Source organism: Rana temporaria, chromosome 1, assembly GCF_905171775.1.
Source record: "Rana temporaria chromosome 1, aRanTem1.1, whole genome shotgun sequence".
NCBI lineage: Eukaryota > Metazoa > Chordata > Amphibia > Anura > Ranidae > Rana > Rana temporaria.
In genome coordinates this window covers 388,821,663-388,835,348 of record NC_053489.1, presented here as the reverse complement: position 1 = coordinate 388,835,348, position 13,686 = coordinate 388,821,663, and the positions used below count along the sequence as shown (strand labels likewise).

Genomic DNA, 13,686 nt, shown 5'->3' with positions numbered 1-13,686 from the left:
CGATGCTCCCCGCTTAGACCACCACCTGTGGTAGGGAATTCCACATCCTTGTCACTCTTGCAGTAAAGACCCCTCTACATAGTTTAAGGTTAAACCTCTTTTCTTTGAATTTTAATGAGTGGCCACGTGTCTTGTTAAACTCCCTTTTGCAAAAAGGTTTATCCCTATTGTGGGGTCACCAGTATGGTATTTGTAAATTTTAAAATCGTATCGCCTTCTCAAGCATCTCTTCTCCCAGAGAGAATATGTTTAGTGCTCGCAACCTTTCCTCATAACTAATATCCTCCAGACCCTTTATTAGCTTTGTTGCCCTTCTTTGTATCTCTCCATTTTCAGTACATCCTTCCTGAGGACTGGACTGCGTACTCTAGGTGCGGCCGGACCAGAGTCTTGTAGAGCCGGAGAATTATCGTTTTATCTCTATGACTCTTAGTGTAGGAGTGTAGTCATCATGGTCCAGCCATTCAATTGGCTGAAGACAGGGAACCCAGAAGAAAGACCAGGTAAAGATGGAAGCACCCTGGACCCTGGCGGATCGATCAGACCGCAGCGCTGGAGGGCTTCTTTGACAGGTAATTCTGCCATAATGTGCTAAATATGCTGTGCATACTAGCACATTATGGCATATACCTACAAGGTGCTCCTAAAAAGAAAAATTGCTTTAGGGCCAGTTCACACTGCTGCGATGCGCGAACCCTGCAAATCCACTGCGAATTCCCCCATCGTGCATCTCCCGTCGGCAGTTCACACTGCCCTATGCAAACTGTTTGGAGTGTCAATTAAAAGTTACTGACACCCCCAAATCAGTTTGCATATCCGTGCGATCTGCAAATTCAGACCGGAATCAAATCGCCTGGGTGTGAACACCCAGGCAGTCCGATTCTGCTGCTGACCAAAAAAAGGGTCCTATGTGAGTTTGATCTGAAAGCCATATTATCTGTATGCCTAAATTGGCATCGCACAGTCATCGCATGCGATTTGCAGTGCAAATTACATGCAATCTCGCACCACGCAGTTCGAACAGGCCCTTAAAGTAGAACTGTGGCCAGACTATGGATGTTAAACTTATTTACTCCTTGTTAAAGGGGTTGTAAAAGTAAATTATTTTTTCCCCTAAATAGCTTCCTTTACCTTGGTGCAGTCCTCCTTCACTTACCTCATCCTTCGATTTTGCTTTTAAATGTCCTTATTTCTTCTTGCTTCCTGTTCTTTTGTCTGTAACTACACACAGTAATGCAAGGCTTTCTCCCTGGTGTGGAGAAAGCCTCTTGAGGGGGAGGGGGCGAGCAGGAGTGTCAGGACGCCCACTAACACACAGCTCCTTTCTCTATCTGCAAAGTAGAGGGTGTCCTGACTTGCCTGCTTGCAAGAGGCACCAGTGAGAAAGCCTTGCATTACTGTGTGTAGTTACAGACAGAAGAACAGGAAGTGAGGATTTCTCAGAAGAAATAAGAACATTTTAAAAGCAATATCGAAGGATGAGGTAAGTGAAGGAGGACTGCACTAAGGTAAAGGAAGCTATTTAGGGAATTTGTTTTACCTTTACAACCCCTTTAAGATAAAGTAAAAATTTGAAGGACAAACCTTCATTAACATCTGTAGCTGCCAACACTGTGGAGCAATTAAGTAAATGTAACAAAAGAAGCGGTGAAGTTATTAAAGTTCTGTTACCCCACGCTTTTCCATTGCATCTGCTTTTTGTTTCGAGTTTAGAGGTCTGGTAGGCATTGGTGGGGGGTGCGGCGTCCTTCTGCGGCGTCCTCCCCGCTCGTTTCCCGCGCCGAGTTTGAATACTGCGCCGACGTATACAGAGCGCTGTAAGCTCGTGTATTGTCGGGCAGGCTTGGCTACTCTCGCGCTGACGTCCTGTACGTCCAGGATGTCAGCGCGAGAGGACCCAAGACTGCCCGACAATACACGAGTGTACTGCGCTCGGTATATGTCGGCGCAGTATTCAAACTCGGCGCGGGTATCGGCGTATACCGCACACCCACGATTTTGCCCTGATTTTCAGGGCAAAAAAGTGCGCGGTATACGCCGATAAATACGGTAATTGCTTTTGAGGTTGGGATTTGTCTTATTGATATTTGAGAATAACCAACTCCGAAACGTATGTGTCATTGCTCTAACTAATGGTGTGCGTATGTAGTATATATGTGCGTGTGTAAAAAAAATATATACATACATACATACATACGTAGACGTTTAAAATTTCCCTCATTTTGTCATGTTACAACCTGAAGTGTAAATGTATTTTATTGGGATTTTATGTGATAGGCCAACACAAAGTGGCACATAATTGTGAAGTGTAAGGAAAATGATAAATGGTTTTCAAAATGTTTTAAAAATATCTGAAAATGTGTGCATTTGTATACGGCCCCCTGAGTCAATACTTTGTATAACCACCTTTCACTGCAATTACAGCTGCAAGTCTTTTTAGGTATGTCTTTACGAGCTTTGCACATTTAGAGTGACATTTTTGCCCTTTCTTTTTTGCAAAATAGCTCAAGCTCTGTCAGCTTGGATATTAGATCTTGCCACAGATTCTCAGATTGGATTTAGGTCTGGACTTTGAATGGGTCATTCTAACACATGAATATGCTTTGATCTAAACCATTCTATTGTAGCGTTGGCTGTATGTTTAGGGTCGTTGTCCTGCTGGAATGTGAACCTCCGCCCCAGTCTCATGTCTTTTGCAGACTCCAAGAGGTTTTCTTCTAATATTGCCCTGTATTTGGCTCAATCTTCCCATCGACTCTGACCAGCTTCCCTGTCCCTGCTGAAGAAAAACATCCCCACATGATGCTGCCACCACCATGTTTCACAGTGTGTTCTGGGTGATGCGCAGTGTTTAGTTTTCTGACACACATAGCGTTTTGCTTTTTATTGGCCAAAAAGTTCAATTTTGGTCTCATCCGACTAAAGCACCTTCTTCCACATGTTTGTGTCACCCACATAGCTTCTTGCAAACTGCAAACTGGACTTTTTAATGCTTTCTTTTAACAATGGCTTTCTTCTTGCCACTTCCATAAAGGCCAGATTTGTTGAGTGCACCACTAATACTTCTGTATACAGATTCTCCCACCTGAACTGTGGATCTTTGCAGCTCCTCCAGAGTTACCAATGGGCCTTTTGGCTGCTTCTCTGAATAATGCTTTGCTTGCCCGTTGTCATAATCTTCATTTTCGGATGATGGTTTGAACCGTGCTCCATGAGATTTTCAAAGCTTGGGATATTTTTTTTTATAACCTAACCTGCTTTAAACTTCTCTACAGCTTTTATCCCTGACCGGTCCTTGTGTGTTCCTTTGGCCTTTATGATGCGGTTTGTTCACTAAGGTTCTCTAACAAACCTCTGAGGGCTTCACAGAACAGATGTATTTATTATACTGAGATTAAATTACACACAGGTGGACTCTATTTACCAATAAGGTGACTTCTGGAGGCAATTGGTTCCACTAGATTTTAGTTAGAGGTATCGGAGTAAAGGGGCTGACTACAAATGCATGCCACACTTTTCAGATTTTTAATTTTTTTTGTAAAAATGTTGAAAACCATTTTAAATTTTCATTCCACTTCACAATTATGTGCCACTTGGTCCATCGTATAAAATCTGAATAAAATGTACATTTCTCTTTTAGTCCATGGACGGACACAGCATTTACAAGTTTTGACATATGGGTTATGTTTCTGTTTATAGGGGAGGACTAGGCAGAACATGTTAGATATTTAAATACATGTTACTTTAACAGAGTTGAACAGCCCTGCCCAGGGGGCGGTCCCTCCAGACATAACCCTCCACCCTGCAGACAGCAGCTCAGTTTTTTTTCTGCCTAGCAGAGGACGTGGCTCCCTTAGGGCCCAGTGCCCTGAAGAAATGTTTTATTTTATTTTTGAGATTCTTCTATCAACTACCTGGAAGGCCTACATCTCTTTGTGCGAAGAGATGGGGTGGCGTCCACTGATGTATTCGGTTTCCAGGGTCCTGCTGTTTTTTGCAGCGTGGAGTAGATCAGAAACTTGCCTTAAGCACCATTAAGGAGCAGATTTCAGTCTTCAATAGCCTTTGGCGTCCCATTCCCTGGTGGGGTACCTTTTTGTGCAGGGGGTTCATCATGTGCTTCCCCCTATTAGACCACCTCTTCCTCCATGGGATTTGAATCTGGTGCTCTCGGTTCTTCAGGAAACTACCTTTGAAAATATCAGAGAAATTCCTCTCGACTCTATCTCAAAAGGTGGCCTTTTTAGTGGCCATTACATGTCGGACGTGTTTCTGAATTGGTGGCCTTGTCTTGCAAGTCGCCATACTTGGTCCTCCGTAAGGATAAGGCGGTGCTGCGCCTGCAGCCTTCCTTTCCGAAGGTGGTTTTCGCCTTCCACCTGAACGAGGACATTGTACTTCCGTCCTTGTGTCCTTGGCCGGCACATCCTAGAGAGGTTGTGCTTCATACTTTTGGACATGGTACGTGCCTTGCGGGTGTACCTGTCTGCTACGGCTCCGTTTCGGAGGTGTGGCTCGCTATTTGTGTCGGTGTCTGGTCCACAAAAGGATTTGCAGGCGGCTGTTTAAAGTTGAACCTCCTCCGTTGAGGAGCTCTGCTTGTTTTGGGGTGAAGTTATTTTTTTTGATACGGTTCCCACCCCTCGTTTTTTTGACACTGCTGTGAAGGCTGTGTCCGTCCATGGACGAAAAGAGAAAATAGGATTTTTGGACGAACACAGCACCCACCCCTCCTTTTTAGGTTTGTACTGCTTGTTACGAACTGAGCTGCTGTCTACAGGGTGGAGGGTTATGTCCGGAGGGACCGCCCCCTGGGCGGGGCTGTTCAACTCTGTTAAAGTAACATGTATTTAAATATCTAATATGTTCTGCCTAGTCCTCTCCTTTGAATGTCAAGACTTGTGAAGGCTGTGTCCATCCATGGACGACAGAGAAAAGGATTTTACGGTGAAAAAAAAACATATACAAAAAATCCTATAATTTTGGTTTTTCAAGGTACCGTAGATTCATTACACACAGTGTGATATATTTCAAGCATTGTTCTTATAATTTTCTTATAATTTTGGCGATTATGGCTTACAGTTAGTGAAAAAACAAAATTCAGTATCTCAGAAAATTGGAATATTACATAAGACCTATTAATGTATGTCCATGTACAGTATATTATGCACTCAATATCTGATCAGGGCTCCTGTTGCTTGAATTCCTGCATCAATGTGACACTGCATGGAGATGATCAGCCTGTGGCACTGCTGGGATGTTATGGAAACCCAGGTTGCTTTGATAGTGGCCTTTAGCTCATCTGCATTGTTGGGTTTGGTGACTCATCTTCCTCTTGACAATGGCTTGTAGATTCTCTATGGGGTTTAGGTTAAGCGAGTTTGCTGGCCAATTGAGCACAGTGATACTATGATCATTAAACCAGGTATTGGTACTTTTGGCAGTGTGGGCAAGTGCCAAGTCCTGCTGGAAAGTGAAATCCGCATTTCCATAAAGCTGGTCAGCAGAGGGGAGCATGAAGAGCTCTAGAATTTCCTGGTAGAGGGCCTCGCTGACTTTTGGACTTAAAGTGATTGTAAAGTCTTGTTTCTGAAATACTGAATTTTAGGTTTTCACCAGCTGCAAGCCATAATCCTCAAAATTAAAAGCAATAAATGCTTGAAATATATCACCGTGTGTAATGAATCCATATTTCACTCTTTGAATTGAATTACTGAAATAAATTCACTTTTTTGATATTCTAATATTTTAAGCTGCACCTTTTACTTCCCCCACAGAGAGAGGGCTGGTGGATTTTTGGCATCCCTTAACATTCCTAAAGTATTCTTATCTGCACATTTTAAGGCCAACACCCTATTGCTTATTCTCTTCAGTGGCAGAAGGTCCCCTGTAGCTTGAGGTATTATCGTTGTCATTTTACACATTTTATTGTTTTTATAGTAAGTTATTCCTACTTGGAGGAATTTTAACATCGGTCCCTGGATGATCATGTATGTCTCAAGGCACTGAGCGGTGTCACATTCATATATAAGGATGTAGGTGGTGGAAAGTCACTAGCCACTTAAGCCCCGGACCATTTTGCAGCTAAATGCCCAGGCCAGGTTTTGCGATTCGGCACTGCGTCACTTTAACAGACAATTGCGCGGTCGTGCGACGTGGCTCCCAAACAAAATTGGCATCCTTTTTTCCCCACAAATAGAGCTTTCTTTTGGTGGTATTTGATCACCTCTGCGGTTTTTATTTTTTGCGCTATAAACAAAAATAGAGCGACAAAAAATTCAATATTTTTTACTTTTTGCTATAATAAATATCCCCCAAAAACATATATACATTTTTTTTCCCTCAGTTTAGGCCGATACGTATTCTTCTACCTATTTTTGGTTAAAAAAAAATCGCAATAAGCGTTTATCGATTGGTTTGCGCAAAATTTATAGAGTTTACAAAATAGGGGATAGTTTTATTGCATTTCTATAATTTTTTTTTTTTTTACTACTCTTGGCGGCGATCAGCGTTTTTTTTTTTTTTTTTTCGTGACTGTGACATTATGGCGGACAATTTTGACACATTTTTGGGACCATTGTCATTTTCACAGCAAAAAATGCATTTAAATTGCATTGTTTATTGTGAAAATGACAGTTGCAGTTTGGGAGTTAACCACAGGGGGCTCTGTAGGAGTTGGGGTTCACCTAGTGTGTGTTTACAACTGTAGGGGGGTGTGGCTGTAGGACTGACGTCATCGATCGAGTCTCCCTTATAAAAAGGATCACTCGATCGATACGCCGCCACAGTGAAGCACGGGGAAGCCGTGTTTACATACGGCTCTCCCCGTTCTTCAGCTCCGGGGAGCGATCGCGACGGAGCGGCTATAAACGAATATCCGCGCCGTCGTCCCGGATCGCTCCCTGAGGGAATCCGCCCGCCGCACGCAGCGGAGGGGGTCCCGATCGGACCCCCCACCCGCTAGAAGGCAGGGACGTGTATCTGTGTCCTTCTGCCTGTCCGTGTCATTTTGCGGACGTAAATAGTCGTGCGGCGGGTGTTAAGGGGTTAGACGTATGCTTTTGTAGCAGATCCTGATGTGCTTGTATTCTATACAGTGTGTTGTTTTTTATTAGGGATCAGCCGTTTATCGGTGAGGCCGATATTCACTTTTTTGAAGTATCGGCCACAAACGTACCGATATTACCAATATTGGTTCAAGGGGTTTTACCTGGGTGATACATGCAGCTGGAGGCATCACCTCAGTACCATTCTTTAGAGAGAACGGTCGGCTATATTGTAATAACAACCAATGCGGTTCAGCTGTTATTACAAGCAGTGGGAGTGCACTTCCGTGTGGCCGAAGATCCGAACAAAGCCGATGCTTTGTTGGGGTCTCGGATCTAGTAACCCAAAAGCAATCATGACCTCACTTCCCAGATTACTGACATCTTAAAGGCGACATTTTTTACATTCCTTGGGACAGCAATAACAGTAATAATAAATAAACGTGTAAAAATAAAAAATTATCCGCACACAATATCGTCTATTGGCCTGAGAGGTGGCCAAAATATCGGTATTGTATCGGCACCGAAAAAATATCGGTCTATTCCCTAGTTTTTAATGTAGGGTCTTTTGGGGGCTAGTCTTTTTTTTCCACCGCTGTTAAGTTCTCACAGTGTTCAAAAATTGACATGTCTCTTTGGCCACAAAATCACAATTTTTTTTTTGCTAGAAAATTAATCGGAACCCCCCAACATTATATATATATATATATATATATATATATATATATATTTTTTAGCAGACACCCTAGGGAATAAAATGGCATTCATTGCAACTTTTTTTCTCCCACGTTATTTGCGCAATAATTTTTCAAACGTTTCATGAATTAAAAAAAATAACAAAACAGTTAAGTTAGCCCAATTTTTTTATATAATGTGAAAGATGATGTTCCGCCGAGTAAATAGATACCCAACATGTCACGCTTTAAAATTGCGCTCATGGAATGGCACCAAACTTCGGTACTTAAAAATCTCCATAGGTGACGCTTTAACATTTTTTACAGGTTACTATTTTCGAGTTAGAGGAGGTCTAGTGCTAGAATTGTTGCACACGCTCTAATGCACGCGACCTCACGTGGGGTTTGAACAGCGTTTACATATGTGGGCGGGACTTGCATGCGTGTTCGCTTCTGCGTGCGAGATAACGGGGACAGGGGCGTTTTGAGAACATATATTTTTTTTTTTTTACTTTTTTTTTTTTGATCACTTTTATTCCTATTACAAGGAATGTAAAAAACATCCCTTGTAATATGAATCAGTGTGACAGGTCCTGTTTATGGAGAGATGTGGGGTCAATAAGACCCCACATCTCTACTCCAGGCTTGCAAGCATGAAATCGGTAAAAAAAAAAATCACCGATCACATGCCGACAGCCGCGATTGCGGCTTTGTTTACTTCCGCGTACCGGGCTTGACGTCATAACTTTGTGCCCGGGCCTCCGACGGTAATAGAGATGACTGGTGACCATCTGGTCACCAGTCATCTCTATGCTTTCCAGTAGCGCCGACCAATTCGCTCTCCGGGCCCCCTCCCGCCACTTTGATCAATCTCGTTGTGCACAGAATCGGCGGCTGAAGACGGATATCACCGCACAAAGTGTAGGACGTCATATGACGTCCTCTCGTCGACAAGTGGTTAAGGGACATTCATCTGTTCTTTGTTTACCAGGGACTCGCTAGAGCTGGTTCTTCTGTTACAGATATTGATTTTTTGTTTGTTTGTTTGTTTGTTTGAGTCAGTCCTGTTTTTTCCCCTACCTTGGTTTTTCTCTCTATTGAAATGATGACTGGGTTCACCATATCTATGATAGTTATGGTAATCCCACGGGTGTTTTAAGGTCTTTTGGCTTTTGATGACCCTGCCTAACCTAGTAAGTTCTTTCTAAACATCTCATGGGCAGTCCTGAAAGACGACGTTGGAAAACCGGAGTTTGACTTACCAGTATTTCCAGGACAGCCGGATTCCCGCCCTTGTGATGTGGTGTTTTTCTGTTTGTATGTGTTTTGATAAAGCAGGAAAACTCTGCTTATTTTAGTTTTTTTTTTCCCTTATTCAGGTCTAAATTCTATATTTAAATCTCTGATATTTAATCTATTCAAAGATTATTAACCACTTTTAAATAAAGTAAATTGAAAGACTTCTTTATAGGGTGCAGTCTTCATTTAAAATGTTTTCACCCTTTTTTAGTATTTTAATAATTGTGTCGTCGTTAAACCTTAAACTGGAGCTGGATGCAGCAGCTTAGTTGGGTATAACAAACAATAGGAAACTGTTGCTCCTGGTAGGTCCGCACTACAAACACCCAACACACACCTTTCAGCAAGGTGCTCGCATGCTGCATAGAAATCGAGAGGAGGTCCGGATGGCCGCACTCTTGAACGATCATCTATATTGTAAATGGACTATATAAACTTTATCTCTACCTTGGATTTTATGGCCTATTTATAATAAAGAGGATCATACTAAAGTGTGGCCATCTGCACATCTCATTTTGATTTGTAGCAGCTACGGTCCCTAGCTTTGAAATACCCTTCAGTATCTGAAGGTCGTACTGGCTATAGTCCTGTAGTAGGGGGTTTTATGCTACCATGTTGGCTGGTAAATCCTAAACAATTCAGGAAAATAAATGAAATTGGGACTTCAAAGAACGGCTGTATATAGGTAGACACAAACTGGGACAGACCTATACTCTGAGTTGGTTCTCCTATCTCTACTTAGAAATTAAATGCTTCTGTATCATGTATGAACTTCAGTGTTTTTAAATAACTATATTACCAAACAGATTTTATCTTCTTACCAAGATTTTGTGTGATTCTTTTCTCAAACGTGCATTGTTTTACCAATATGTGTTTTTTTCCCCTAATGCCTTCACAGGAGCAGCTGGGTATGGATTTTAATATTCTTACAGAACTGCATGTTTTTTCTGTTTGTAATAGTGTGGTGATTAAGTTTCCAATCCTTGCTGCATTGTAATAATATTTTATTTTGTTGTTTAGGTGAAAAGCCATTCAAATGTGAGCAGTGTAATTATGTAGCATCAAATCAACATGAAGTGACACGGCATGCCAGGCAGCTCCATAATGGGCCAAAACCTTTAACATGCCCACACTGTAACTACAAGACGGCAGACCGCAGCAATTTCAAAAAGCATGTGGAGTTGCACGTCAACCCACGTCAGTTCTTGTGTCCTGTTTGTGATTATGCTGCATCTAAGAAGTGTAACCTGCAGTATCACATTAAGTCCAGACATTCTGGTTGCACTGACATCACAATGGATGTTTCCAAAGTGAAACTGCGGACAAAAAAAGAAGTGCCAGTTTCGGAGTTTAGTGTAAATAAGCAAGAAGAAAAAGAAAATTCACAAGTAAGCTCTGAGTCGGTAGAAAAGAAAACTGATGGGAAAATAAAACCGAATAAAGAGAAATGTGAAACCCTTAAATCTGCTTCCATTGGCCAAGTTACCAAACGTAGTTGCAAGATCTCTTCACATAAGACTGTTGAGGATACAAGTGTTGATAAGAATACTTTAAAAGCCAAACGTGTAAAAAGAAAATTTAGCTCGGTACCCGAAAAGCCACTGAAGACCAATGATGCACAAAATATCAGTATGAAGAAACGTAAATTGAGTCAAAATAACCGAGTGTGTGAAGTACTTAAAAAAGGAAACCGAGCTGGAAAGTCCAAGAAGCAGAAGTTATTTATGAATAAGAGTAGCCAACAGAAAACTCTTAATAGAAAAAAAACTATGTTGAAAAGCACTGATACCGCAAAAAGCAAATCTAAGAAAACGCCTGTGGATTATGATGCAGAAGCTAATATCCTACAGAACCAGCACTCGGCCAGCACACCTGACCTACCATTGGGAGCTTCATCTGCTTCCGAAATTGTAGTTGATCAGCCCGATGCTAAAGAACCAGTAGAAAACGGTCAACAGGAAGGAGAAAATAGTACTGAAGAAGAGGCTATTCGAAATGACGCAGCGGCTATTGGAAGCGACGCAGTGGCTATTGGAAGCGACGCAGCGGCTATTGGAAGCGGCGCAGCGGCTATTGGAAGCGACGCAGCGGCTATTGTAAGCGACGCAGCGGCTATTGTAAGCGACGCAGCGGCTAATGTAAGCGACGCAGCGGCTAATGTAAGTGACGCAGCGGCTAATGTAAGTGACGCAGCGGCTAATGTAAGTGACGCAGCGGCTAATGTAAGTGACGCAGTTTCCTTTGTTACTTCAACTGATGAAAAAATAGAGACTTCTCATGACCTGCCCTTAGAAAGAGACAATAGTTTGACAGAAAGAGAAATTGCTCAGATAGAGAACACTCCAGTGACCCATAACACTGAAATAAAGGACACCGAAACAAAATCCTTACCAGAGGTGCAAACTTCAGACTATGTTTCCCAAGCAGATCAATCTGCAGCAGTAACTGAAGCGTTTCAGTGTTTCCCTATAAAAGAAATGGAAACCGATTCACAGATGGAATACCCAGTACAATGCAAATCAGATGACTTAAAATTGCCTCAGTCACCGTCAAATGCATCAGTTGATCAGCATACAGAATGCAGTGAGCATAATCCATGTGACCTCATTAGTGGTGCATCCTTGGATGTTGAGGAAGATGAAGGAATCCACAGTCATGAAGGTAGTGATATAAGTGATAATATTTCAGAAAGAAGTGATGACTCTGGCTTAAATAGTTTACAATATGCTCAAGAAACTTTAGGTTCAAAACCTTCATGTGAATTGACTTCTGTGGCTAAAACTCTTGCTGCTGAATGTTTTGTCTGCATTTTTTGTGATCGTACATTCAAGAAAACGGAGGAATATACAAAGCACCTGAAACGCCACTTAGTCAATGTGTATTACCTTGAGAAAGCTGCACAAGATAGACTGTAAACTGAGTTTCATAAACACTGTTACAACTTTGGTCATGCATTCTTTATAATGGTACACAACTCTGCAGTATACTTTAATGGCTCGATAACCATCCCACTCCTATTTGCCAATTCAACTCTTTAATTTCGAAAATGTTAAATTTCTAAGGTCTATTTTTTTGTTTTTGTTTTTTTGTTCTGAAGCCTCCTTTAGCATTGCTATTTTTAATTGAATAGCTGTTTAAGGTAAATAAAATGGTATAAAAATATTTAGAATGCGCTCTATATTAAAATTGAATACCTTGCAGTACAGTATTTCCTGCCATTCTTCAGCTCACGAATGAACAGGTTTTCTAGCTCATTCCAGCCAGGATTTTTTTTTTAGACTTTACTAAAGTACCAGTTGGTATAGAAATGAGAGTTGACACTGTGGCAGTCATTAAAGTCAGCACTAATGGTATGCATGTTTTTTTTGAATCAGTGACTTATTTAGCAGTGAAGAGAGGATGAAGGGGGACAATCCTGGCACTTGCACCTTTACAAACAAGACAGCAGAAGCCCTTTCCATGTTCTGCTCCCTTAACCAAGGACCAATAAAAATTCTGCCTAATTTTTAAACACGTGCAGAAAAAATTTGCTTATTCAAGGGCTGTAAATTTACGGAAATATTTTTCTTACACATAGCTGATGTCCTTGGCTGACTGGCTTTTTAACCTATTTAAAATATTTAACAATGTTATATTAATTGTAATAATAAATAACTAACTGGATTAGCCTTGGCTTTTTGCATTGTATTGTCCAACAATCAGCCCCAAAAAGAAAAAACATATATCCAATGTGGCAGGTCAGTACCTAGAAAGTAGGGACCTCGCATTAATTTTGTTGTATTTGCTTAAAAACTCAACTAACAAAAGTTTTACATCTGAAAAAAGATAAATAGACATTGACACTTAATTTTGTTGTTTCTTCACAATAATATGTAAGTATTGCAACGGCATTTCAGAGCATATTAAAGCTTGAAACATTCCACTTTTTGTGACTTAGTGGCATACTCATAAAAATGGAAATGTATATGTGTGTGTTTATATATTTACCGTATTTATTGGCGTATAACCCTCACTTTTTTACCCTGAAAATAGAGGGTAAAATGTGCCTGCGTGTTATACGCAGGGGGCTGTGGAAAATGTTTTTTTCCTGAAACTTCCCTCTTAAAGTTAGGGTGCGTGTTATATGCCTGTGTGTTATACACCGATAAATACGGTGGGTGTGTGTGTGTGTGTGTGTGTGTGTGTGTGTGTATGTGTATATGTATGTATGTATGTGTGTGTGTGTGTGTGTATATATATATATATATATATATATATATATATATTTGGCTTTGTTTGGGATAGTAGGTTATTTTGCTTTGATTAAGCCGTACTTGTACATGAGCATTTTGTGTACTATAAGGATACAGAAAATTATAGCTACCAAGTTAAACATTGTTTTCAGTGCCCTCCATAACAGCATAAATTGTCAATTTTCCTAATTTCAATTTGAGATGTATATACATTATACATTCTGTTTTAAAGTGAACCTGTGCTTTAGCAATACAGGTCAACACAAACGCCTATATTGTAAGTAAACAAAACGTGTATAAATAACTGCAAAACTCCTGCAAAAAAAAACATCTTGCAAACGTAATTTTGCAGGCTAGTTGAAGCTGGTAAGGGTGGTACAGGTAGAGAAACTCCTCATCAGAAACTGGTTTGCATTCATAGTGGGTGTTTAAGTA

General features: G+C 41.0%; 1 protein-coding gene across 2 annotated transcripts in view; it reads left to right on the top strand.

The window, feature by feature from the left end:
* Positions 1-12,941, top strand: part of REST (RE1 silencing transcription factor) — a 50,934-nt gene extending 37,993 nt beyond the window's left edge. For both annotated transcript variants that reach the window (XM_040322571.1, XM_040322572.1), the window contains exon 4: positions 10,040-12,941. In XM_040322571.1, coding sequence (XP_040178505.1) covers positions 10,040-11,934 — 1,895 coding nt within the window. In that variant the 3' untranslated portion in view covers positions 11,935-12,941. The remainder of the gene's footprint in view (positions 1-10,039) is intronic.
* Positions 12,942-13,686: the final 745 nt, after the last annotated feature.